The following is a 27,273-nucleotide window of genomic DNA, read 5'->3' as shown; positions in this document are numbered from 1 at the left end:
GGCGTGCTAGTTCTGCAACAAATTCACTTCTGATCACGATCTTTTACTACCTACATAAAATATGCTTAGGTGTATCTTGTTGGCAGGACATTGCATGTTGTGACGCCTGTTGCAGTTGAATATATTTATATTCACAGTCTAAGCCCACTAAATGAAGAATGGTATTTGGGTGAGCCTCTGTGGAGCTGTGAACACTCAATGGAGGCTTTCAGATTCTGAATCAGAGCCTTCAACAATGACAGGTTGTGTTTCATGTTCAATTTGAAGTACTGAGTCCTCAAGTTCGGGATATATTCAGCTTATCAGGATTGTGGACAGGTTATTGCTTTGAGTTTTGTTTATTTGTAAGTGAGAAACGTCATTCAAATATTTTGATTACCATGTACCATGTAAATTCACAAGCTAACTTCTCTGGATAGTCATTATGTCACAAAAAAGTGATGACATGTACTTTCATGAACTATTTGAAAGTGAAACAGCACTGTCAGAAAAAAAAATCAGAAGTTAGATAAAAATTAAAGTGAATCCACACAGAAACAAGCAAACAAACAAACAAAAGCAGTTTATCACACAGTTAACACTCTCTACCTTTCGCATAGTGGGATATTTGCCATCATATCGATAAAACCAACCAATTGCTAAGAGTGAAAGAAAAAAGTAATGATGTGAGCATAATGTAGCATAAATTATTCAACACAGATTGCAGTCTGGGCTGTGTCGGTGCACATACACAATCATGAGATTGCCATAACTTCATCACTGGAAAAAAAATTATGTGGAATGCTGGACAATCTTAACAACTTGTACCATAACTTGCAAGCTGTGATCCTCTCATTCTAGTCATTTCTAAAGCTCAAAGTTCAGTCCTGAATATTGCCAGACCTCATGTCACTTTTCAGTATCACTTATTTCTGTTGACTTCTACAAGATACTCACCAATGAAACATGGAAAATAACACCATGCTTTAGAAACTGAAAGAAGTGCAAATTCTGTAAATCAGGAACAAAAACAGAAGTTGCTGGAAAACCTCAGCAGGTCTGGCAGCATCTGTGAAGAAAAAGATCAGTTAACATTTTGGGTCCAGTGACGCTCAGGCCAGAGCCTTCTGAGGGAGGGTCACCAGACCCGAAACATTAACTCTGATTTTTACCTTCACAGATGCTGCCAGATCTGCTGATCTTTTCCAGCAACTTCTGTTTTTGACCATGCTTTAGAAGCGTGGTTAAAGTATCTCTGACTTTGTCTTAAGTAAGTGACAGCTACATTATATGAAGATCTGACTGTATTTGAAAGCACAGAATTCAAATGCAAAGTTTTGATAACTGGAAGATGCGGACATTTTGTATTTTAAGACTTCTGTATGAAAATATTCCTTTGCTTTAAAAAAAATTAGTTGTTGCGCAGTTCGTACGTAAATACTAAACAATCTTTCGAGGCAGGAGAAAAAAAGTACTGAACTGCACAGATCCTGTTGCACACAGTATCCCCACTTTAGGCAGCGCTCCTTTTGATTGGCAGGTGAAATTTGATACAGCACATATGCTCAGAACTAAAGCTATAATACTGGCTACCCAAACCTGCTCCTTTTTCAGCTCCATGCTTGCTTCAGCCACTTGATCCATTGCTAGCTGACGATCTTCACTCTTATGATCTTCTGGGAAAGAAGAATAATGGAAGGAGAGAACAAGATTTGTTTTCAAAATTTATGGCGCTGGAACAAACGGATACTGTGCTGTATCTTCTAAATGAAAAATAACTTAGGAATTGGTTTAGTGTTAGACAATATCAAATGCACAAAGTCAGATGTTGTCTCACTTCTAAGAAAACAATTTTTAAAATGAGTAGAGCAAAACAGAGTAATACTTCTACATATAAAATGTTGACATTTCTAAATGTGTTTCACTGTAGGAAATCACAGTCGCACATTTCTACAAGTCAGTCATGAAGTTGTTCCAGTGTTCTAGAGTACAGATACTAAATGTGACATTTTCTGGGATTGTGGGCATCATCAGCAAAACAATTTGGAACAATACAGGATCATATCATTTCGGAAAAGAAATATTTATAGTGAAGGCAGATCAATTGTCATAACTCCTCTCCACTGTATCCTGTGCATTGGCTTTAAGAAAATCAAGAAATGTTTCATGACACATGACATTGTGACACAAGTTAAATAGCCAAAGGTTAACTAACGGGACTAGAAGTAGACCAAAATTGTGCCACTAAAGCAACATCTATTTATCTTTGTCACTGACAGAAAATACTCATTGTTTCTGCCATTTAAGGATTATTTTTAATGTTATCCAAAGCGGGTGCTATCGACTCCCAACTCCCACAGCTACCTGGACCACACCTCCTCTCACCCACCTTCCTGCAAAAAAATGCGATCCCCTGTTCCCAATTCCTCTGCCTCCACCACATCTGCTCCCAAGATGAGGCGCTCTACTCCTGGGAATCCCAGATGTCCTTGTTTTTCAAGGACCGCAATTTCTCACCCCACCCCTACCCCTACAGTGGTTGAAAACGCCCTCGATTGCATCTCTTGCGTTTCCCGCACCTCAGCCCTTACACCTGCTCCCTGCAATAAAAACAGAATTCTCCTTCCTCACATATCACCCTATTAACCTCCGGATTCAATGCATCATTCTCCACCACTTCTGCCACCTGCAATCTGACCCCACTACCAAGGATATATTTCCCTCTGCACCCTTATCTGCCTTCTGGAGGGACTGCAGTCTCCGCGACTCCCTCGTCTGCACCACACTCCCCACTAGCCCCATCACCCTTGGCACCTTTCTCTGCAACTTCAGGAGGTGCTATACCCACCTCTACACCTCCATCCCTCACCTCCATCCCAGGCCTCAAAAAAACCTTCCACATCCAACAGATGTTCATTTGCACATCCGCTAATGTGGTCTATTGTATCCTCTGTTCCCGATCTGGCCTCCTCTACATCAGCGAGGCCAAGCAGATACCGCTTTGTAGAACACCTATGCTCAGTTCGTGACAAATGACAATACCTCCCAGTCGCGAACCACTTCAACTCCCCCTCCCATTCCCTGGATGACATGTCCATCCTGGGCTTCCTCCAGTGTCACAACGATGCCACCCGAAAACTGGAGGAACAGTGCCTCAAATGCCACCTTGGAACCCTACAACCCAATGGTCTCAATGTGGACTTTATGAGCTTCAAAACCTTCCCACTCCCGACCTTATCCCAAGACCAGCCCCCTTCCTTGACCTGTCCATCTTCTCTCCCACCTACCTGCCCCCTCCCTCCTCACTGACCAATCCCCATCCCAACTCCCTACCTACATTCACCTGTACTGGCTTCTTCCATGCTTCCCTGACCTGTCCGTCTTTTCTCCACCTATCTGCACTACTATCCACTTTCTATCATTGCCTCCTCCTGTATTTATTTCAGAACCCCCTTCCCCTTCCCCATTTCTGAAGAAGGGTCCAGACCCAAAATGTCAGCTTTCCTGCTCCTCTGATGCTTCCTGGTCTGCTGTGTTCATCCAGCTCTATACCTTGTTACCCTCCTGGTTTAGAACACCACTGTCTGCATGTGAGATTTATGGGATCCTCAGATCAAATACAGGAGAATGGCTTCTATTCCAAAAATATTCTGTTTGCATGTGATTCGGCAATGACAACAATTTTGATGAATGCCCATTATCTTGCCAGTAGCCACAACATATTCATCCTGTGCTGGTTGGCTCTACCCACATATTTGAAGGGACACAGGCTTACTGCTATCCACTCTATAAGAGACTACCCATGATTATTCCACAATGTAAGCAAAGTGTACATATAGTGACAGTGATGGAGCCACTTTAAATATTGACAGTAGGCAATCAGTCTTCATTCACAGTGCTTCTAGCACCTTGACTGTTTAGGTAAGCTTCTCAATGTTTGTGATCCATTACTTTCATAGATGTGAATACCAATCCAGGAGTAAGAGGAGGAAGTGATGTAGGAGAAAGATGAGCAGGAGGAGGAACTAAAGGAAGCAGGAAGGAATCAGGTAGACCCATAGTAATGAAATGGGCTGGTAGAGAATGGATTATCAAATTTAGACAAAAAGTATCAATGTTCAATAGAAGAAAACCACTGCATGCGGCTACAGTTGGAAAATTGAACTAGAAAAATGTGTCAATGAAGATCATCAGAACAGGCTGTTTTCCACAGAGCTATCTGAATCTTCTCAATGACATAAGCAAGAGAAAGCTTTTTAGATAGTGCAAATTTATGAAGAGAAATTATATTGCATTGTGACAGAAGACCAATGTTTTGCAGGACCTCTCTGCAGAAGGTTTATTGCATTTTAGTGGTGTACAGTCAAACATCAACAAAAGATTGGATAAAGTTTCCTATATATTAGGAAAATAGATGGGACTCCATTGAATAGCTAGTCTAACAGTCAGTAAAAATAGCAGTGATGAAGCCAACTAGCCACGAAAAATATAGATACACAGTTCTTTTATGTTTGCCCAATTGCAAAATGCTTCAGCCAATGTTGGTAATCAAGAGAAAAAACCTCCAAACATCAGCAATTTCTAAGTAGCAATGTCCATTGTCATAATATTATGTGGATGGATGAATGTGGCTTGAAAATACTTCTGCTAAAAGTTTGGAGCTTCTGGCCAGGACAATTTCATTTAAAAAGTCTTCTCATCTGGGATTGGTTCAGATCACACTTTGTCAATTGGGTTGCTGATGTTAAATTGTAAAACACTGGTATTGTAATGAAGCCTGGTAGTCTAAACAGCCTTGTTCAACAATCGATGTTTCATGAAAGAAGTTCTTCCAGGGTAGCATGAATAGAGAAGTGGAATGTCTGGACGACTGAACAAAAGTAAACAATTACTAATAGGGACAGCCTGTGAGCTCTGATGTTATTAAATCTGTGTAAGTGGGTTGAAATCAGTAGAGATTGTCCTCAACTCATTTAAGAACTGTAGGATATTCAATGCAATTTGCTGGCAAGAGAATATTTATTTGTGGAAGATATGACGGATAACGACAGGATTGTTGATGATACTGTTGATGCCATCCAAGGAGCAGATTAGGACATGTTAAAGGGATTAAAAATTATAAGGATTAATATTTTAGTATATACAGTTGTAAATTGGCACAAATAATTAATAAATAATTCCAGAAGAAAATTATCAAAAGTAAAAATGTTACATGTGTTCTGTATCAAGATTCACAACTTTTGTTGAACACTGTTTAACTGTATGTACCCATATAATTCACAAAGCGTTACAACTCTGAATGTAGGACTGTGGCAATTAAATCTTTTCCTAATTCAGTCTCAACTAATGGAGATTGCAGGCAACACAAGTCAGTTTTTGCTGCAAACTATACTTTCTCAAAAGTTTTACGCGATTTTGTTTTTGTTTGGCTATTTCAGAGAATAGTTAAGAGTCAACCAGGTTTGTGTGAAACTGGAGTTAAATAAGCCTTACTAGTCAGACAGAAGTTTGCCTTTCCTAATGGACCTTAGTGATCTACAATATTTTTATGACAATCCATGCTCATTTTACTAATTCCAGGTTTTCCTATTTTGATTGATTTTAAAAACAGTAGATAAACTAATTCTTCAGGTTATTCATATAGTCATCAGGATTGCTAGTCCAGTACTACAACCATAACTTGTTCCTATTATAGAGAATTTTGTTATTCTTTCCTTTGGAGTCACACTGCATTTATTTTGGAGGTATACTGCCATCTATTGTTTCACCCAATTTTCCTCCTCTCCAGGCCAGTGGTAAGGCAATGCGCTTGCACACCAATAATATTTTAAATCTTGGCAATTAAAAATTAAACATTCATTATAAATTTAAATCTTGTTGCATCATTCTGTGGCATTGAGAGTTTGGCATCTCCCAAGCACACAATTTGCATCTTCAACTTTGCATAATCACAACACTTGAGAGCAGAGGCCATAAATCAAAAACAGAAGACTGTTCACAGTTTGATATTAATTTAGCATTCATACAGATATGAGGATGGCTGGTGTGGAAGATAAGAATTTCACACTGTTGACAGTAGAGCACATTTTCCTATCAAAGAAGTGCTGAAAGGATTTCATGCTGCATCTAATTTATGCCTTTTCCAGATCTGAGAAAGCTGGATACTATCATTAGAGACAATAAGTGGAAAACCTTTCATTCTTTACCACATCAATCATCACTGTAAGCATGAAGGAAATATTTAAAGTCCAGTAAACTATAAACTAGTGTCGCAGTTAATTGAGGTTAAATTTATAGTCTTCTTCATCCACAGTGGCCCTTAACTCTGACTTGAATAATATGATGAAATATTGATGAGCACTGCATTTCAGTGCTAATCTGGAATGCAATTTGCAACATCCTGTGCACTTTCAACATTGTGTCATTTTCTCACAAAGGAAGCAATTTCAATAAAATTGAAATGGCAGTGTATATTACTCTTCACTGCTCATATTGGAAAAGAGAAAGCAATACATATGAATACCAAAACCAATGACTAGCTTTTTCCTTATTATTGTGATAATGCTTTTAACTATAAAATAAATCCAATGCTTTGTTTCATTATACTGTTATATCAGAAAACAGATGATGCTAATAACCTCAAAGCATAAAGGCCTCTTTCATTGGTTGAAATTAATGGCTCTATATTTTTCTTATATTCACTTGGGATGTGGGCATTGCTGACTGGCTAGCATTTATTGCCTGTCCTTATTAGCCCATGGTGGCCTGGTGGTGGTGAGCTGCCTTTGTGAACCACTGCAGTCCATATGCTGGAGGTGACATATAATGCCCTTAGGGAGGGAATTCCAGGATTTTGACCTGGTGGCTGTGAAGTAATGGCAATATATTTCCAAGTCAGGATGGTGAATGACTTGGAGGGGAAGTAGCAGATGATGGCGTTCCCATGTATCTGCCTAGATGGAAGTGGTTGTGCATTTATAAGGTGCTGTCTAACATTCTTTAGTGAATTTCTACAGAGCATCTTCTAGTTAGTACATTCTGCTGCTACTGATGGTCAGTAGTGGAGGAAATGGATGCGGTGCCAATCAAGAGGGCTTCTTTGTCCTGGATAGTGGAAGTGGTGAGTATTCCACCTGGCTCCTGACTTGTGCCTTGTAGTTGGTGGTCAGGCTTTGGGGAGTCAGGTGGTGAGTTAATTGCCACAGTATTTACAGCCTCTGAACTGCTACTGCAATCGCTGTGTTTAGTTCAGTTGAGTTTCTGGATGAGCACCAGGATGTTGACAGTGGGGGATTCAGCGATTGTAATGGCACTGAATGTCAAGGGTGGTTTAATTATCCCTTATTGAAGATGGTCATAGCCTGGCATTTGTATGCCGCAAATATTATTTGCCACTTGTCAGCCCAAACCTGGATATCACCCAGATCTTGTTGCCTTTGAAAATGGACTGTTTCAGTATCTGAGGAAACGAAAATGGTGCTGAATATTGTGCAATTACTGGTGAACATCCCCACTTCTGACCTGATGATGGAGGGAAGGTCATTGATGAATCAGCTGAAGATGGTTGGTCCTCAGACGCTACCCAGAGAAACTCCTGCAGAGATGTCCTGAAGCTGAGATAACTGACCTAAACAGCCAGAGCGATTTTCCTACGTGTCAGGTATGACTTCAACCAGCAGAGAATTTGACCTTGATTCTCATTAATTGCAGTGTTGCCAAGACTTCTTGATGTCAAGGACCATTACTCTTGTCTCACCTCTGGAATTCAGCTCGTTTGTCCATGTTTGAACCAAGGCTGTAATGAGGTCAGGACCCGAGTGGCCCTGGTAGAACCCAAACTGAGCGTTGGTGAGCAGGTTATTGCTGAGCAGGTGCTGCTTGATAGCACTGTTGATGACACCTCCCACCACTTTACTGATGATCGAGAGTCGACTGATGGGGCAGTAATCGATCGGGTTGGATTTGTCCTGCTTTTTGTGTACAGGACATACTTAGGCAATTTTCCACATTACTGGCTAGATGCATTGTAACTGTACTGGAACAGCTTGGCCGGGGGAGCCGCAAGTTCTGGAGCACAGGTCTTCAGTACGATTAGCTGAATGTTGTCAGGATCCACGTACTTTGCGGTATCCAAAGTCTCCAACTGTTTCTTGAGATCAAATGGAATGAAGTGAATTGACTGAAGACAGGTAAATGCAATGCTGGGGACCACTGGAGGAAGCCAAGATGGAATATCCACTTGACACTCTGGCTGAAGATTGCTGAAAATGCTTCATTAAAGTAATGTGACAGCAACAAACTTGAACATGTAGCACTGGTAGTGATAGACAGAGGACAGATGTAGTCTACTATTCTGTTATGCCTGTAATAAAGCTAAACCTTCTACCTATTTATATAATCTATCGTGTGGATTTAAATCCAGGGGTGGGTCTACAGTTAAAAAAAACAAACCTTGCAGCTGTTCTATGACATAACTGTTCCCATCAATCAGAAAACTGCCTTGGATTCGCATTACTGATCCACTATCATTAATTAACTATCATAATAAAGACCTTTGAATATACCACTGCTGGGCCAATGTCTGACAAACTAGTGAACATATTTCCCGGAAATGTGAAGGATCCTTCATTTAAAACAAATCTAACTTTTAATACAGTGCTTAAATTACAGGATAATCACAATGATGCACAGGAAATGAAGCTGATTTGCATTATGTACTGTAACTGAAATTAAAGTAGCTGCAAGAGAGACTAATTTAGCAGTGAGAGTCTAGAAAGTCTACTCCCTGTACTATTCCTGTCTCTGAGCCAGAATGTCCATGCTCAAGTCCCACTACAGAACATGTTGTCCACGGCAGAAGGTTGATGATCTGGTTCAAACAGTTTGATAATCAGCCTTGTAACGTTTCCAGTATGTTCCCCATGAGTCCCCAACAATTGGAAAATTGTATGCAAAGATATAAAACAAATGGTGTGAGAATCTCATCCATATCTTTTGATCTTGTTTGACAAAGATAAAGACACAGGCTAAAGACAATGGGGCCCTTTGTCACTCATGAATTTGATCATCAAGATGTAACAACAATAGTAGCTCATCCTCTGGGGAAATCCAACATTTCCTGCTTTGCCACTGCAGGAAGAAAACTAGGGACAATCGAAGAAAAGGTAAAAAAATGGTAATTTTCATTTTAGTGTCAAAAACATCTGTGGGTCCCACAAGGAAAACGTAAGCCACCATTAGATCGTTGCCCTTTTTTGGGCATAGTCTCAGTCTAAAACCCAGGGTTTGACTTTCTGTAGTTCATTACTCTGCTTTGAAGCAGGATTTCTCAAAAAATGTATGCAAAGGATGAATAAGATTGTGGAACTGAATTCAGCAAGCCATTCAGTTAGATTAATGGATGGCTGGTGGACTTCATAGCAGTCTGATGGATTTTTAAAAAAAGTCAAATTTAGAAGGTGGAATTTAAATTCTTCCCTTCTACGCAAAAACTAGGCACCATGGGAATTAAAATAAAAGCTATATTCAAGCAATGAGTTTTTGCGGTTCTGTCATTTCCTAGGATTGGTTTACTAGGCAGGTGAAGCTCTCCTGTGAGTTTCATGAACACATTTATCTTCATCCTAAGAGATAGATTCTATTGCTCTTTTTCTCACAAGAATAACTTGCTGTCATTGGATTCCTTGCTGTGACATTTACAACTTGAATATACTCTCTGTGGTGACAAAACATGAACAGTATCTTGAAGTTTGGAATAAAAATATTGCTGTAAAGTATCTTACTTTTACTTTTCAGTGGTGGGTGAGGGGAAACATCGGTGCTAACTGATTTTGGATTTTTAGGCTGTTCTCGTTGTCCCCAGTCTTCATCCCATTCCTTTTTAAATTGCTGCTCCTCTGCTTCTATCCTGTAAAGACACAGTGGTTACTCAGATCTTTGCCTTCAATTAGACAAGAGTCCACATATAGCCTGAAAATGAAGAATGTTACTAAATTGAAGCAGTTTCACAGTTATACAGGTGAATTACATTGAGCTTAACATATCACATAACAGAACAGGGTGATTAGAAAAAGGGTTTTGAAAAAATCCTTTTTCCAATTACTGGCATCACCTTGTATAATTTGAGTTATATTTCCTCAGCAAGACACTTTAACCTAGAGATTTTTAAGAGAGAATGTAAGGTCATTTCTTGTGCAACTCATTAAGAAATTAACGGGCTGCATAATTGCAATTTGACTGATTTGTCTTTACTATTTTCTATTTACTAATAGTCACTATTCAGCATTCAAAAGAAATGATCTCAAATATGAACATTGACATCTATTCTGAATGCCAATTGGTTGTACCTAGCAATTTTATTTCAATTGTTGTTTGTTCATCTATATATTTGCAGTTAGGGAAATAATATAGTTTCAAAAATTCATTCACGGTATGTGGGTGTCGCTGATTGGACCAGTATTTATTGTCTGTCCCAAGCTGCCCTTCAGAAAGTGGAGCTGAGCTGTCTTCTTGAACAGTTGCAGTCCATTGGTGTTGGTATTCCCATCATGCAGTTAGGGAAAGAGTTCCAGGATTTCGATTTAGTGACAAAGAAATACTTCCAAGTCATGATGGTGAATGGCTTGGAGGGGAACTTGTAAGTCACTCACTTAAAATAATGTATTAACTAGCAAGCGAGTTTCCAAGCGTCAAACATACACATTAAAATTGAAATCCAGGTATTCATTTCTAAAAGCAGGATAAAAATTGGAGATGCTGGAATTCAGAAACAAAAGTCAGAAATTGCTGAAAAAACTCAGCAGGTCTGGCAGCATCTGTAGGGAGAAAGCAGAGTTAATGTTTTGGACCCAGTGACCCTTCTTCAGGACGGATTTTATTTTATTTTCAATATTTCTTTCTCTGAAATTTTCTGCAGATGTCATCCATAAGACCATAAGACATAGGAGTGGAAGTAAGGCCATTTGGCCCATCGCGTCCACTCCACCATTTAATCATGGCTGATGGGCATTTCAACTCCACTTACCCACACTCTCCCCATAGCCCTTAATTCCTTGTGAGATCAAGAATATATCAATCTCTGCCTTGAAGACATTTAACGTCCCGGCCTCCACTGTGCTCCGTGGCAATGAATTCCACAGGCCCACCACTCTTTGGCTGAAGAAATGTTGTCTCATTTCCGTTCTAAATTGACCCCCTCTGATTCTAAGGCTGTGCCCATGGGTCCTAGTTTCCCCGCCTAACAGAAACAACTTCCCAGCATCCACCCTTTCTAAGCCATGCATTATCTTGTCAGTTTCTACTAGATCTTCCCTCAACCTTCTAAACTCTAATGAATACAATCCCAGGATCCTCAGCCGTTCATCGTATGTTAGGCCTACCATTCCAGGGATCATCCGTGTGAATCTCCACTGGACACGCTCCAGCGCCAGTATGTCCTTCCTGAGGTGTGGGGCCCAAAATTGGACACAGTATTATAAATGGGGTCTAACTAGAGCTTTATAAAGCCTCAGAAGCACATTGCTGCTTTTATACTCCAACCCTCTTGAGATAAACGACAATATTACATTTGTTTTCTTAATCACGGACTCAACCTGCAAGTTAACCTTTAGAGAATCCTGGTCTAGCACTCCAGATCCCTTTGTACTTCTGCTTTACAAATTTTCTTACCGCTTAGAAAATAGTCCATGCTTGTATTCTTTTTCTCCAAAGTGCAAGACCTCGCATTTGCTCATGTTGAATTTCATCAGCTATTTCCTGGACCACTCTCCTAATCTGACTAAATCTTTCTGAAGCCTCCCCACCTCCCCAGTGCTACCTGCCTGTCCACCTATCTTCATATCATTGGCAAACTTCGCCAGAATGCCCCCAGTCCCTTCATGCAGATCATTAGTATATAAAGTGAACAGCTGCAACCCCAACACTGAGCCCTGTGGGACACCACTTGTCACTGGTTGCCATTCCAAAAGAGCCTTTTATCCTAACTCTCTGCCTTCTGTTAGACAGCCAATCCTCAACCCAGGCCAGTAACTCACCTCGAACACCATGAGCCCTCGCCTTACTCAGCAGCCTCCCGTGAGGCACCTTATCAAAGGCCTTTTGGAAGTCTAGGTAGATAAAATCCACTGGGTTTCCCTGGTCTAACCTAAGAATTCTAACAGGTTTGTCAGGCACAACCTCCCCTTACTAAATCCATTCTGACCTGTTCTAATCCGACCCTGCACTTCCATGAATTTAGAAATCTCATCCTTAACAATCGATTCCAGTATTTTACCAACAACCAAGGTTAGGCTAATTGGCCTATAATTTTCCATCTTTTGTCTTGATCCTTTCTTAAATAAGGGTGTTACAACAGCGATTTTCCAATCATCTGGGACTTTCCCCGACTCCAGTGACTTTTGAAAGATCACAACCAACGCCTCCGCTATTTCCTCAGCCACCTCCCTCAGAATTCTGTGATGTAGCTCATTGGGGCCTGGAGATTTATCAATTTTTAGACTTTTTAGCTTTTCTAGCACTTTCTCTTTTGGAATGCCATACTCAACTCTGCCCCCTGACTCTCCTTAATTGTTGGGATACTACTCATGTCTTTCACTGTGAAGACTGACGCAAAGTACTTATTAAGTTCTTCAGCTTTTTCCTTATCTCCCACCACTAGCCTTCCAGCATCAATTTGGAGCGGCCCAATGTCTACTTTTGCCTCTCGTTTGTTTCTTATGTATTGAAAGAAACTTTTACTATCATTTCTAACATAACTGGCTAGCCTACCTTCATATTTGATCCTCTCCTTCCTTATTTCTCTCTTTGTTCTCCTCTGTTTGTTTTTGTAGCCTTCCCAATCTTCTGATTTCCCAGTGCTCTTGGTCACTTTATAGGCTGTCTCTTTTTGTCCGAAGGCACATAACTCATGTTAACACCGTATTGCAGATATTGGTAGATTTGACACACCAGTATCAAGGGACTATTCTCATTGTGCAAGTCTGCTCAGGGAAAATGTTTTGACACTTACTGGGCATCCTGTATATCACACACAATTGATAGAAAGGATCAATAAAATTGCATCATGAGCTGTGAGCTTGACAAATTCCTTATCAAATGTGTCAACCGCACACATTCTGCCTGAGCTAACAGCACCAACTAGAAAGTGAACCTGTGCTCTTTCTGGATCAATAGGAATTTAAAACATGGAAGACTTGCCCATAATCAAGCAAGTTAGGTAGAACTCCACCAAAGAAAAAGTATGAAACATGTGATTCGTAAACCATACATATGCATAGAGTTAAAATTGGTATTTCTATTTCCAATGTATCGGTCAACAATTCACTAGTTTATTTGGCCAGCAAGGGTGAAATTTTTTTAATAATCATTTTAAAGTGGTTTAATTTTTTTGAGACAGAAAAAATGTTATTTCTTAATGTCGCCAAAATGATGTGAATAGCTTTGCTTTTAAATGGCAGATAGAGTAAAAGCTCTCTGTTGGTTGGAGCCATACTTATTGATTTCAAATTTAACAGCGTTCTTTACTAGCAAACTTGATCAAATGCTGCCCTGATATCCAGAAAAGTCACTCTATTCCCTGAGATTCAGCTCTTCAGTCCAATGCATAGGCCAAGGCTGTAATAAGATCTGGAGTGGAGTCTTGTCAGAACCCAAATTAAATATCAATGAGGAGGGTCTTGTTGAGTAATTGCCACTTGATAGCATTGTTAACAACAATTTCCATCACTTTGTTGATATTAGGAGTAGATTGATGGGACAGCAGTTGTTTGGAATGGCTTTACTTGCTGTTTATGGACAGGGTATATTTGGTAAATTTTGCAAACATACAAAATTGGAGCCGGGGTAGGCTATTTGTCTTCTCACATCTACTCTACTGTTGTATAAATCATACTGTCTGTATCTCTAATTCCACATTCCTATCTATCCCCAATAACCTTTGTTTCCTCTATCTTTTTTTACATACCTCCACCTTAAAAATATTCAACAACCCCATCTCCACCAATTTCTGGAGACAGCAAGTTCCAAAGTCACATGATTGCTTATACTAAATTCCTTTTCACAAAGCTATGTTGCCTCTTTCTGATTACTTTCTGTTTTTCTAAGTGCCCAGCTCGAGCCTCCTTAACAATCAATTCTAACGCACTTCGCATGACAGAAATCAAGCTAACTGCTCTACAGTTTCCTGTTTCCTTTCTGCCTCCCATCTTGAATAGAGGAGTTATATTTTCTACCTTACAATCTGAAATGGCCTTTCAATAATGTAGCAAATTATAAAAAAAAATCATTGCAACTACCTCATCAACACTTCTTTTATGAGCCTACAGATGAAGTTTATGAGGAAATGGCACAACAGCACAGCAACTCAGTGGTTAGCATTGCTGTCTTACAGCACCAGGGACCCGGGTTCAATCCTACCTTTGGGCAACTGTCTCTGTGAAGTTTGCACATTCTCCCCTTGTCTACATGGCTTTCCTTTGGGTGCTCTGGTTTCCTCCCACAGTCCATAGACTCTCAGGTTTGGGAGTGGATTGGCTATGCTAAATTATCCTGTTGTTGGCAGGTTGTGGGGGGGGGGGGGAAGAGCGGGGTTAGCTATGGCATATGCAGGGTTACTGGGATGCTCTCAGAGGGTCATTGTCGTCTTGGTGGACTGAATGGTGGCCTCTATCTGCACTGTAGGGATTCTCTGAAATGGGGGCAGTTCTATCAGTTTGCCCAGTATTGCTTCCCTAGTGCTCTAGTTCTTCTCTCCCTTCCAGCTCCTAATTTGCAACAATTGCTTCAAAATATTTGTATCCTTTTTGGTGAGTAGAGAAATAAGATATTTTTCCTTCATGAGCCATTTCCTTACTATCTACTGTGAACTCCATGTGATGGTTCTGGCTGAGCATAAGTCTCCAGTACTACAGACAGAATGTTGCCAAGGTCCATAGCTTTGCTGTGTCCAGTTCATTCAGCTGTTTTACATGGTGCAGGGTAAAATAAAAATCAGTCAAAACCTGCATTCTGTGAAGGGGACCTCAAAGAAGCTGAGACAGGTCACTGCTCAGCAATTCTAGGGAAAGAAGGCTATAAACAAATCAGCTTAATCTTCTGAACTGATGTGCTGCTTTCTTCCAGAATTGTGATTAGGGATGTTTCAGGAAACTTTCCTTACATTTATTTGTTTAACTGTCCACCACCACTCACCCGGCAAGACTGCAAAGCCTTGACCTGTTGTAAATATTTAGCTCTATCTGCGCTCTTCCGCTGTTTAGCATAAATTTAATCCTGCGTTGTAGCTTTGGCAACTTGAAATTTCACATTAAGTATGCATGCCCAGCATGTTGTCTTGTACCCCTCATTTAATCAAGATAAGATTGGTTCGATGGCAATAGACGACTGCAAGACGTACAGGGCCATGAGTTTACAAGTTGTGGTTAAATACTACTTGATTGCTTCATCTCATGGATGCTCACTTTTGAGATGGTACATCTGTGTTATTTAGCATAATGAATGTGTCGGAGCACTTTATGAATGGGAACCCGAAACTGAAGAGAAGGCCTTGTTCCCTCAAGGAATTGTGCAATTTTTTTTTAAAGCAAGCCCATCTTGTGAATTTCAATTATTTCTTTTCCATATCTTGACTGAACTGATGTCTTAATTTCCTGACTCTTTCTTTTTCTTCACTTGCCCCCATTTCAACAGTACTTCACCTGCTTCCACAAGAGGTGTGTGTAAAAACAGGACTTTTATAGTAGCTTTAATCAACAAGGCAGCCCTTCTGACATATATGCTTTGTCCTGATATTTCAGGTCAGTGGACTAACAAACACTCAATGGACCTTTACAACAGTGGAAACCAATCTCACGCTTCAGCTGAATGCCTTTCTATTGATCCAGTCGGGTGTATATCAATCAGCAGGTTTTATATCACTGTCAAAGTTTTATGCTCTGCTTTTTAGATAAAAAATTTAATTTTATACGACCATTTCATATCCATCATTTCAAACCTTGTTCTTATTATGGTTATTTTATACTAAACTACACGGTGAGATGTGTAAATAAATATTCTCCAGACAAGATACTTCATCTGCACCAGATTGAGGGCGGGGGAATAATTTGTGAAAAAAGCTGCAGAAAAATAACAGCTCTCTGCTTCAGTGGCTTGTAAATTCTAATCAAATGCGGCCTGCTATGACCTGAAATTACACAGCAGTATTTTTATAACATGGCTGTCTTCTTGATATGCTGTTTCATTCTTACTCAAACTCAATACTAATTCACAGGTTCTTTTTCTTAGCTTCTTAAACATGCAAGTATGATTCTTCTTAAATTAGTATGACCCCGCCCAAGAGCACCAGAATGTTCACTCTGGAATGCTAGTGTTATATTGCAATCTAGATTATGCAAAACTGGCTTGTTATTCTTGAGGAAATTGCAAACAAACCAGCAACCTCAGTTTTCCCCAGTGTTCAGAAAATAAGCATTTATACTTCTCCAAACAATCTTCACTTATCACTTTTTCATGTAGTAAAACTCTGAATGTAATAATCAACAGAATATTAATTGGTTTTGAAGGAAGCTTTTTCCATGTGTCATGACACATCCCGTATCTGCCACTGTGGAGGAGGAACTGAACAATGGAGCACAGTTGTGCTTCCCCAAATGTGCGTTTTCATGCAGATTGTGCTTGTATATGCATGAAATAAACACATCAAAAATAACAGTATAAAAGTAATTTCTGCACCCCCAAAAATTAAAGTAGTAATTGAAGAAATCAACTTGCATAAATAGAACCACACACACACAAATAACGGGTTATTTCCTCAACCTGTACGGTGTCTTCTTGGATGTTACGTGGGCAAACAGCGACCAATTTCCATTTGCCCCTGGATCTCTCAAATTTATTTGTGATTATGTTAGCTAAGAAAAGAATGCTGGGCAGGAACGTTCAGAACTCCTTGCCTTTCTTCTACTGACACCATGGATTGTTTGATATGAGTGAAGGCTTTGTCCAGAAAAGGACCTGTGGTGAGTAGTTAGGATGCTGAATAGTAAAAATACACATTTGGACAGATTCTGAAATGCCTACTTTGTTGATTAGACAATGCACTATTACAAAAGAAGCTGATTGCATGGGTACACCTCAGTGATATCTTGGAAGATTTTTTTTTGCAAAGATCTTCCAACTCTGTAACATTGCCTATCTTTACCCCTGCCTCAGTTTGTCACTGAAACTCTTATCCATTCCCTTTTTTAAACTGTAGAGTCACCAATTACATTCTTGTCCTTGTTGGCCTCCACTTATTTCACCTCTCACAAAAGCATCTAAAAACTTACTGCACAAATGATAAATCATCCCTCGAACCATTCTTGCATTTTCCCTGTGTTTGCTAACCCAAATTCAGTAATGGTGGTGGAGAATTAAACAACCCACTGGAGGAGGGGGCTCTGCAAGTATTCTTATCCTCAATAATGAAGGGAGTGTGGCATATCATTGTAAAAGATAAAGTTGAAGCATTTGCAGCAATCTTCAGCTGGAAGTGCTGTGTGGATGATTAAATTTGATCTCCTCCAGAGATCTGCAGCATTATAGATACCAGACTTCAGCCAATTCTATTCACTCCAAGTCATATCCAGAAACAATGGAAACACTGGATTGTGCAAAGGCTAAGGGCCCTGACAACAATCCGGCAATAGATCTGAAGAATTGTGCTCAGAATTTGCCACATCTCTCGCCAAGCCATTCTAGTTCAGCTACAACACTGGCATCTACCTGGCAACATGGAAAATTGCCTGTGTACGTCCAACACTCAAAAAGCAGGACAAATCCAACACAGCCAAATACTGTCTAGCGTGCTATTTTCAATCATCAGTGAGGTGGTCTAAGTGCTCATCAACAGAGGTACTGAAATAGCACTTACTTCACAATAACACTTGTTCAGTAACACACAGTTTGTCTTTTGCCAGGTCTACCCAGCTCCTAACTTCATTGCAACCGAGTTCAAACATGGACAAAAGAAATGAATTCCAGAGGCATGGGGAAAGTGATTGTTTTTGACTGTATTTGACCAAATGTGACATTTGAGAGCCCTAGCAAAACTGGAATCAATGGGTATCAGGAGGAAATCTCTCCACAGGTTAGAGTCATACCTGGCACCTGGGAAAATGCTTATGATTACTGGAGTTCAGCCATCTCAGCTTCAGGACACCTCTGCAGAAATTCCTGGGCCCAACTATCTTCTGCTGCTTCGTCAATGATCTTCACTCTGTCATAACAGTTGGAAGTAGGGATATTTGCTGACAATTGCACGATGCTCAGCACTATCCTCAGATACTGAGGCAATCCACATCCAAATGCAGCAAGACCCAGACAAAAACCAGGTTTGGGCTGACAAGTGGCAGAAACATTTGTGCCACAGTAGTGTTAAGCAACGACCACCCTCACCAGGACAGATTTTACCCATCACCCAATGACACTCAATATCATTACCGAAACTGAACCCTCCACTATTATTATCAATATCAATACCATTAACAGGATCCGAACTGCATTAGCCATACAAGTACCTATGGTTACAAGAGCAGGCTAGTGACTAGGATTCCTGCAGTGGGTAACCCATCTCCTGACCCCTTAAAGACAATCCACCACCTATGTTGCTGAACTCAGGAGTGTCATAGAATACTGACCACTTGCCTGGATAAATGCAGGACACAGTTCAAGATAAAGCATCCAAATGGACTGGGACCACATCTATAAATTTTCACTCCCACCACCCCCAGGTGAAGCAGTGTGTACAATCTACAAGATGCACTGCAGAAATTCACCAAGGCTCTTGGGCATCACCTTCAATACCATGGCCATCACCATCTAGGACAAAGGCAGCACATACATGGGAATCGCACCAAATTCCTCAAAGTCACTTACCACCCTGACTTTGAAATAACTTGCATTTCCTTCAGTGTCACTGGGGCAAAATCCTGGAACTACCTCCTTAACAGCATCATGGGTATTGCTAAAGCAGATGGACTCCTGCAAATCAAAACAGCAGCTTCTGGCCTCCTTCTTGAGGGCGACTAGGGCAGGGCAATAAATGTTGGCCCAGCCAGCGATGCCCATACCCATTGCATGCACTTGTTACAAAATAGTTCCCAGTCTGGCAGTGCCTTGATTTTAAAATTCACATCCTTGGTTTCAAGTTCCTCCATAGTTTTATACTTCCCCGTCAGAATAGAGTGACTGAATAATGTGCTTTCAACACAAAACCGAATGGCTACTTGCCAACTGCAGACAGCTGATATTTGTACCAATTTATTCTTCAATGTGTCAGATATTTATTATAAGAATACAGAATCAGAGTTATGATAACTCCCATTACATATTTTAACACACATACTCAGGCACGTCATAATTCAGAAATCAGTATGCAGACAAAATAAAAACTCTTTTTAAACATTTAAGTTTGATCAAAATTCTTCTAACAATTCTAGTTTGATTTCTACTTTCCCTGCATACTTCTACTAAACAATAAGGCATCAGAGGTCACAAAAATATCAAAATTATAGAACCAGCAAAATGTATTTAGCTCCTCTCAATCTCTTATAATCTTCCTGTTGCCATGGATATATTGTTCAGGTAAGTTCTTCAAATCTCTATTACTATAAACACATTGACCAGACCTACATTTCCCAGGTCCCAAGATATGGATGATAAACTTTCACACATTCCTTTAGCTTCTCAGCTTTGGCAAACAGCTGTTCTATAATGCACCTGTTCAGCTGCAAGCTGTTTTAACTCATCAGGCATTGATCCATAAACAGTCCAGCACAAGTCTTTTCCCTACGGTAGGGTATTCAAAGCTAGGGTGCTCAAAATTAGGGGGCATATTTCCAAGGTGAGCGAAGAAAGGTTTAAAAGGGGCCTGAGTGGTAACTTTTTCACACAGAGGGTGGTTCATATATGGAATGAACTGCCAGAAGCAGGAGCTGTAGGTGCTGTTACAACATCTAAAAGACACTTGGATGGGAAAGGTTTAGAGGGATATGGACCAAACACAGACAAGTGGGATCAGTTTAGTTTGGGGAAACTTGGTCAGTGTGGATGAGTTGGTATGAAATGTGTTTCCATACTGCATGACTCTGTGACTCTATAATGAGTTACAAGGGTATTGCAAACTCATTTTCCTACAGCTAATAGTGAGAGAAGGAATCTATCATTGAAGACGACTCTCTGGCTCTATTCTACAATCACAGCAACGAGGTGGGGCAGGATTATCATTTTAATTCTTGATTTATTCAATTATTATAGGAGCTTTACGTTGTTCATCTCCAATGGAACTGCTTATTTCACAGACAGATATCCATATGTTGAATTAGCCAGCAAAAAATGTTCAAAGATTTGAAAACATAAGCACCAGTTTATTCCTTTCATTTCAGGATCCTTTCCTTGTCATGAAGCCAATTGCCACTGCAGGCAGAACTCTGCTCTTCTTTTAAAAACAATCTGTTCAGAAATATTATGACACTCCTCTGGAGAAGGTGGGACTCAAACCTGTGTCTCACGGTTCAGGAGGAACACTACTGCTGAACCACAAGAGCCTCAAGAACCCAGCATTTTAGCACAAAGTCAAAACAAGTGTCATCAGGTTTCAATCTACTGTTCAGCTGTTCTGTTTCACTCTAAAATTTTGCCCTAATTTCTAAAACTGACATTGTTTCAGGCAGTGTGCAAATCACAATGTTGGTGTCTAAAACAGATGACAGACAAATTGTTGTGATAAGATTTCCAAATGTCTCAACTAATTAAGCAGTGAGTCACAGGGTCATACAGATCAAGAAAGACTCATCTCAATCTACCATTTGTGCTGATTATAGTTGGATTGGTAGTTTGAGATACGGCACTTAATTGCAGAACCCCGAGGTCAGTAAGGGAAAATGAGTAATGATAACATTCCTGGTTTATTAGCCACAGGATCTCACTGAAAGTACACATATTTGGATGAGGGTACTCGATTCCGTCATAGTATTCTTTGTGGACCATTGCCTGCTAACTAACTGTCTAGATACCAAAATGAAAAACGGTTTCTTGAGGAAGACATTGGAAAGCATCCTAGATCTGTGCAACTGTATTTCACTAAGAAGTCAATGTGTTCAGGAAACAAGAGGAAAACGTTTACAGAAAAGAGGGAAAGAAGTGAAATAATTACTTCTAAAGACCAAACTTGACTAGTATCATCCAGCGATACAAAATCAGTCTAGAAAATCCAGGGATAGTAGGAGCTGCAGCTGCTGGAGAATCTGAGATAACAAGGTGTAGAGCTGGATGAACACAGCAGGCCAAACAGCATCAGGGAGCAGGAAGGCTAATGGTTTGGGCCTAGACAGTTCTTCAGAAAGAAGACCTTCTGAAGAAATGTCTAGGCCCGAAACGTCAGCCTTCTTGCTCCTCTGATACTGCTTGGCCTAGAAAATCCAGGCATTCGTCTGAGCATCCAAACTAGTCAAGTTTAATCAAGGTTTGCAATTCCTTACAATGGCTTTTACCTGCCTATAGTCTGTTCAACAATTAAAAGGTGACACATTACATTTTCAAAACTAGCTGACTGCAAATTATTATAAAGCAAAATGGCCCAATACTTAAACAAAACACTTACTGCTCAATTTCCTTGCGATATCTCTCTTGCTCTTCAGCAGTTTTCTGTGAAATCTCTAATTTCCTTCTGAAAACATGAAACATTGGTTTATAAATGCAACTCTATTTTCATTGAATCATATAATCTCTACAGGGCAAATAGAAGCCATTCACTTAATAAGTCTGTACCAACTCTCTGATGAGCATCCTACCCAGACCCACCTCATCCCTGTAAACCCACATGGAGATTTTACCATGGTTAACACATTTAGCCTGCACATTCCTAGACACTATGGACTGTGGGAGGAAACCAGAAAGGCCTTAGGAAACCCTCACAAACATGGATAGAATGTGCAAGGCTGGAATCAAACCCGGGGCCTAGGTGCCGAGAGACAGCAGTGCTAACCACTGAGCCAGTGAGCTGTCCAAACCACTAAGTTGGTAACAGAAAATCAGTCATGATATCATTTCATTGGCTACAGAATCTTCCAAATTTTTTTATATTTAAAAGAAAGATTAAAGAAATTTTCATTCAGTCCTGGTCTCAGCTTCTCAGTTAATTTACACTTTCTCAATGTACTTCTTTTGAAGATACATACTCCTTTTCCGCCTTTTCCCTACTTCCTCCTTCTTAGGCACAAGCCATTTACAAAATAGAGTTACACAGACTGCCAAAGATTCCATTTGATGTTCCCTTCAACGTAACAGGATGTACAATGTCTACCTCAATCTCTATGTGAAGATGCAATTGAGATAGAGTATCCAAGATCATTTGTAAAATTAATCCTGATTTCTTGGGCACAGTGGCACTGACTGTTGGAGCAATGGCATCAACATAAAGTGACAACTAATATCACACTAAATCACTTGGAAATCCTATATATTCAGCAGGGTAAAAGTTACAGCACGCTACCTAGCCAATGATTCAACTTAACAGGCACTTTGTTTATATTTATTGAACAAGATAAAAATTGAAACTGGATCGGAAAGAACACTAATTAATTAGGCTAAATGTTTACAAAATTAATTCACGTTTAATCTAACAACAAAATATGGCTCCAACATTGGCTAACTCCTCATTGCTGTGCACTGCATTTTGTAAATAAGATTTCAACACAATCAGGGGACATTGCAGCAGCCTTCAGAGGGAATATTAAAATTTAAATGGACCAAAGGACAGATGTAGCAACTCTGTCCTTAATAATGAATTTAATTTATGCTATATTATTTGCAGATTCTAGTTAGAGTGAAACAGAACAATGCAATGAGATAAAACTGATGAATTGATCAACAACCTACATTGGTACAAAGTTGGAAATGTCAAGCTTCAGCACCTAATTCCAAGCCTACATTCAAAAGATATCACTTTAATTTAATGCAGAAACAGATGGCGATTCTAAAAACAAAATTAGAGTTGATCTTTCCAAGGTGACAAAAAAACCACATGATCTCTTTCATGTCTGATTTGCCAAGGGATTCAGAATTGCAACATTAATAAAAACCTAAAAGCTATATGATCTGTTCTATATAGCTAATTAACTAAATTACATATGATTATTTCATGAATTTAGCATACTCCCAACAACCACCAGGTTCTGTGTGCAGTAACAATAAAATAACTGTCCTTATTTGAATCATTAAGAATTATTTTACATTTCACTCTATAGTATTAAATAGATTCTACTATTTTAAGTTCAAGTTATTATAGTACATAAGGGAATAATGTTCTGAAGGGTTTATGAATTAGTGATTTCTAACATTCATGAATATAGATTTACGCATGCAGCATTAAATCACTACTGTTGCAAATTAATCTGAGTTTGGAATTGAATTTCACCCAGTTTGCCGGAACTCTTGATATCACATTAAATAAGGCAATGAACTGGTTAAAATTTAAAAGAAAGGAAAAACTTTCAAGGAGAGTGCTATGTTTCGATGGGAGCACTCAAACCTCTAAGTAAACAAGTTATGGGATTAACTTCCAATCCTCAAGGAGTGCCCTTAATTTTCACACAGATGGAGAGACTGCCAGTCTTTGCAAAGATGCTGGTAAAAGTCTAATTTTGAGAATCTCAGCCTCAAACCTGGCCTCTGCCATTTTTGCAGGAAGGGGTTTAGTAAGAGCGAACAACAGCAGATTCCAAATTGCACATCCTTGGATCGTGTGAGCAGATGCCCTTACAAACCAGTAGCTGTCTCAATGCATGCAATTTTGATGAGGTAATTGTCTGAAACACAAAGTGTGTGGTAGGAACAATTCTCTTCATTGCGGATTAATGGGATAGTTGCTGTGCCCTTTTGAGGATATAAGGTCAAAATGTCAAAGCTGTGCACGAATGATCAAGGTGTCAAAGAACTGTCAAAACCCACAGAAACTGTCCAAGATGTCAACGGATTTAGCTGTGTTGGGCTTCAAAACTATCTTTATGCAATGCCTGTCAAGTGAGCAGCTTGCTTGACAGGTCTATGTGGATACAAAATGGAAACATTCATTTTCAAATGAAATTAAGTTCTTAGGAGCGATAAGGTGCCAAAGGGATGGGTGTCAGCAGCCAAAGATTGCCATACAGGCAATAGGTGGCCATGGGGTAGACATATACAAGTATGAATGGAGGGATAAAGAGCAATAGGAATGGGTGGGGGTCAAGGGATCATACAGGTTGATAGGGATGGGACAAGAGGATTGAGGTATGTGAGGGGTGTGTGCTGGAGGGCTTCCTTCTGTATTAGTCATTTTTCTGTAACTGCAATACTGTGTCTATGCATCAAGGCCTTCCATGCAGTTCACCTCCACATCTAGTGTCACAATATTTGATCTGGGGTCTGACTCCCAGACAAGTCTGGAATTAAAATGCAATCTTCTGGGCAACGTTTTCTATTGTTGGACTTGCACAGCAGGGATACCTGCAGACTCTGCGCTCTTGAACCAGGAGTGAAGACCCAGGCTTAAAACATAATGCTGTAAAACTCAATGTGCACAGATGGGAGTTGTACTTGAATTTTGCAGTTGTTGTTTCTGGGATAAAAGGCTGAGATGTTGTCTGTCCTCTCAAAAGGACGTAAAATATATTATTGAGTTTAATTGCCAAAAAGAAAAGAAAACCTCCTCATATTCTGGCCAGTATTTATCCCTCAATCAACATCATTGAAAAGGATTATCTAGTCATTAGTGTGGTGCAGGGCATGTGGAGCAACATTGAATGACAAACGTGGGTCCTAATTGGCTGCAGTAATATAGGACATTCTGAGGTTTTAAAGTTACTTGACATTTTATTATTTTCTCTTTATTTTCTTCATGACAATATAAAATAATCAAGGCTATTAATAGCTCCATTAATAAGAAACAAAGAAACCTACAGCACAGGAACAGGCCCTTTGGCCCTCCAAGCCTGCGCCAATCAAGATCCACTGTCTAATCTGTCATCTATTTTCTAACGGTCTGTGTCCATTTGCTCCCTGCCCATCCATGTACCTGTCCAAATATATCTTAAAAGACTCTAATGTGTCCGTGTCTACCACATCCGCTGGCAACACGTTCCAGGCGCCCATCACCCTCTGTGTAAAGAACTTTCCACGCATTTCTCCCTTAAACTTTCCTCCTCTGACTTTGAACTCATGACCCCTAGTAACGGAGTCCCCCACTCCGGGGAAAAAGCTTTTTGCTATCCACCCTGTCTATACCCCTCATGATTTTGTAGACCTCAATCAGGTCCCCCTTCAATCTCCATCTTTCTAATGAAAATAATCCTAATCTATTCAAACCTCTCTTCACAGCTAGCACCCTCCATACCAGGCAACATCCTGGTGAACCTCCTCTGTACCCTCTCCAAAGCATCCACATCCTTTTGGTAATGTGGCGACCAGAACTGTACGCAGTACTCCAAATGTGGCTGAACCAAAGTCCTAAACTACTGCAACATGACCTGCCAACTCTTGTAATCAATACCCCCCCCCACAATGAAGGAAAGCATGCCATATGCCTTCTTGACAACCCTATTGACCTGCATTGCCACCTTCAGGGAACAATGGACCTGAACACCCAGATCTCTCTGTTCATCAATTTTCCCCAGGACTTTTCCATTTACTGTACAGTTTGCCCTTGAATTTGATCTTCCAAAATGCATCACCTCGCATTTGCCCGGATTGAACTCCATCTAGCATTTATCTGCCCAACTCTCCAGTCTATCTATATTCTGCTGTAATTTCTGACAGTCCCCTTCACTATCAGATACTCCACCAATCTTGGTGTCATCAGCAAACTTGCTGATCAGCCCACCTCCACCTTCCTCCAGATCATTTACATATATCACAAACAACAGTGGTCCCAGCACAGATCCCTGTGGAACACCACTGGTTACAGGTCTCCAATTTGAGAAATTCCCTTCTACTAATACCCTCTGTCTCCTGTTGCCCAGCCAGTTTTTTTATCTATCTAGCTAGCACACCCTGGACCCCATGTGACTTCACTTTCTCCATCAGCCTGCCTTGGGGAACCTTATCAAACACCTTACTGAAGTCCATGTATATGACATCTACAGCCTTTCCCTCATCAATCAATTTTGCCACGTCCTCAAAGAATTCTATTAAGTTGGTAAGACAATGACATTCCCTGTACAAAACCATGTTCCCTGTCACTGATAAGCCCATTTTCTTCCAAATGGGAATAGATCCTATCCCTCAGTATCTTCTCCAGTAGCTTCCCTACCACTGACGTCAGGTTCACCGGTCGATAATTACCTGGATTATCCTTGCTGCCCTTTTTAAAAAGGGGACAACATTAGCAAGTCTCCAGTCCTCTGGGACCTCACCCGTGTCTAAGGACACTGCAAAGATATCTGTTAGGGCCCCGGCTATTTCCTCTCTCGCTTCCCTCAGTAACCTGGGATAGATCCCATCCGGGGGACCTGGGGACTTGTCCACCTTAATGTCTTTTAGGATACCTAACACTTCCTCCTTCCTTATATCAACTTGACCTAGAGTAAGCAAACATCTAAACCAAACCTCAACATCCGTCATGTCCCTCTCCTTGGTGAATACCGATGCAAAGTGCTCATTAAGAATGTCACCCATTTTCTCTGACTCAGCACATAACTTTCCTTCTTTGTCCTTAAGTGGGCCAATCCATTCTCTAGTTACCCTCTTGCTCTTTATATATGAATAAAAGGCTTTGGGATTTTCCTTAACCATGTTTGCCAGCAATATCTCATGTCCTCTCTTAGCCCTCTTAATCCTTTTTCTCAGATTCGCTCGACATTCCCGATATTCTTGCAAAGCTTAGTCTGTCTTCAGTCGCCTAGACCTCATGTATGCTTCCTTTTTTCTCTTGGCTAGTCTCACAATTTCACCTGTCATCCACGGTTCCCTAATCTTGCCTTTTCTATTCTTCATTTTCACAGGAACATGTCTCTCCTGCATGCTAATCAACCTCTCCTTAAAAGCCTCGCACATATCAAATGTGGATTTACCTTCAAACAGTTTCTCCCAATCTACATTCCTCAGATCCTGCCGAATCTTGGTATAGTCGGCCTTCCCCCAGTTTAGTACTCTTCCTTTAGGACCACTCCTACCCTTGTCCATGAGTATTGTAAAACTTACGGAATTGTGGTCGCTATTTCCAAAGTAGTCCCCCACTGTAATATCAACCACCCGGCCGGGTTCATTCCCCAGCACTAGGTCCAGTATGGC

The 27,273-nt window shown here is 40.3% G+C and overlaps 1 protein-coding gene across 3 annotated transcripts in view; it reads right to left on the bottom strand.

Annotated features, from left to right (window-relative positions):
- The window catches only part of ush1c (Usher syndrome 1C), a 211,973-nt gene that overhangs the window by 86,228 nt on the left and 98,472 nt on the right, over positions 1-27,273 (bottom strand). For 2 of the 3 annotated variants that reach the window (XM_059652022.1, XM_059652024.1), the window contains exons 13-15: positions 21,611-21,676; positions 9,762-9,886; positions 1,579-1,655 (exon numbers count right to left, since the gene is read on the bottom strand). In XM_059652022.1, the coding sequence (XP_059508005.1) occupies positions 1,579-1,655; positions 9,762-9,886; positions 21,611-21,676 (268 nt within the window). The remainder of the gene's footprint in view (positions 1-1,578; positions 1,656-9,761; positions 9,887-21,610; positions 21,677-27,273) is intronic. The other variant, XM_059652023.1, reaches the window with a different exon arrangement.

Source organism: Stegostoma tigrinum, chromosome 17 (assembly GCF_030684315.1).
Source record: "Stegostoma tigrinum isolate sSteTig4 chromosome 17, sSteTig4.hap1, whole genome shotgun sequence".
Lineage (NCBI taxonomy): Eukaryota > Metazoa > Chordata > Chondrichthyes > Orectolobiformes > Stegostomatidae > Stegostoma > Stegostoma tigrinum.
The sequence above is the reverse complement of the archived record's forward strand: the minus strand, read 5'-3'. Positions and strand labels throughout refer to the sequence as shown.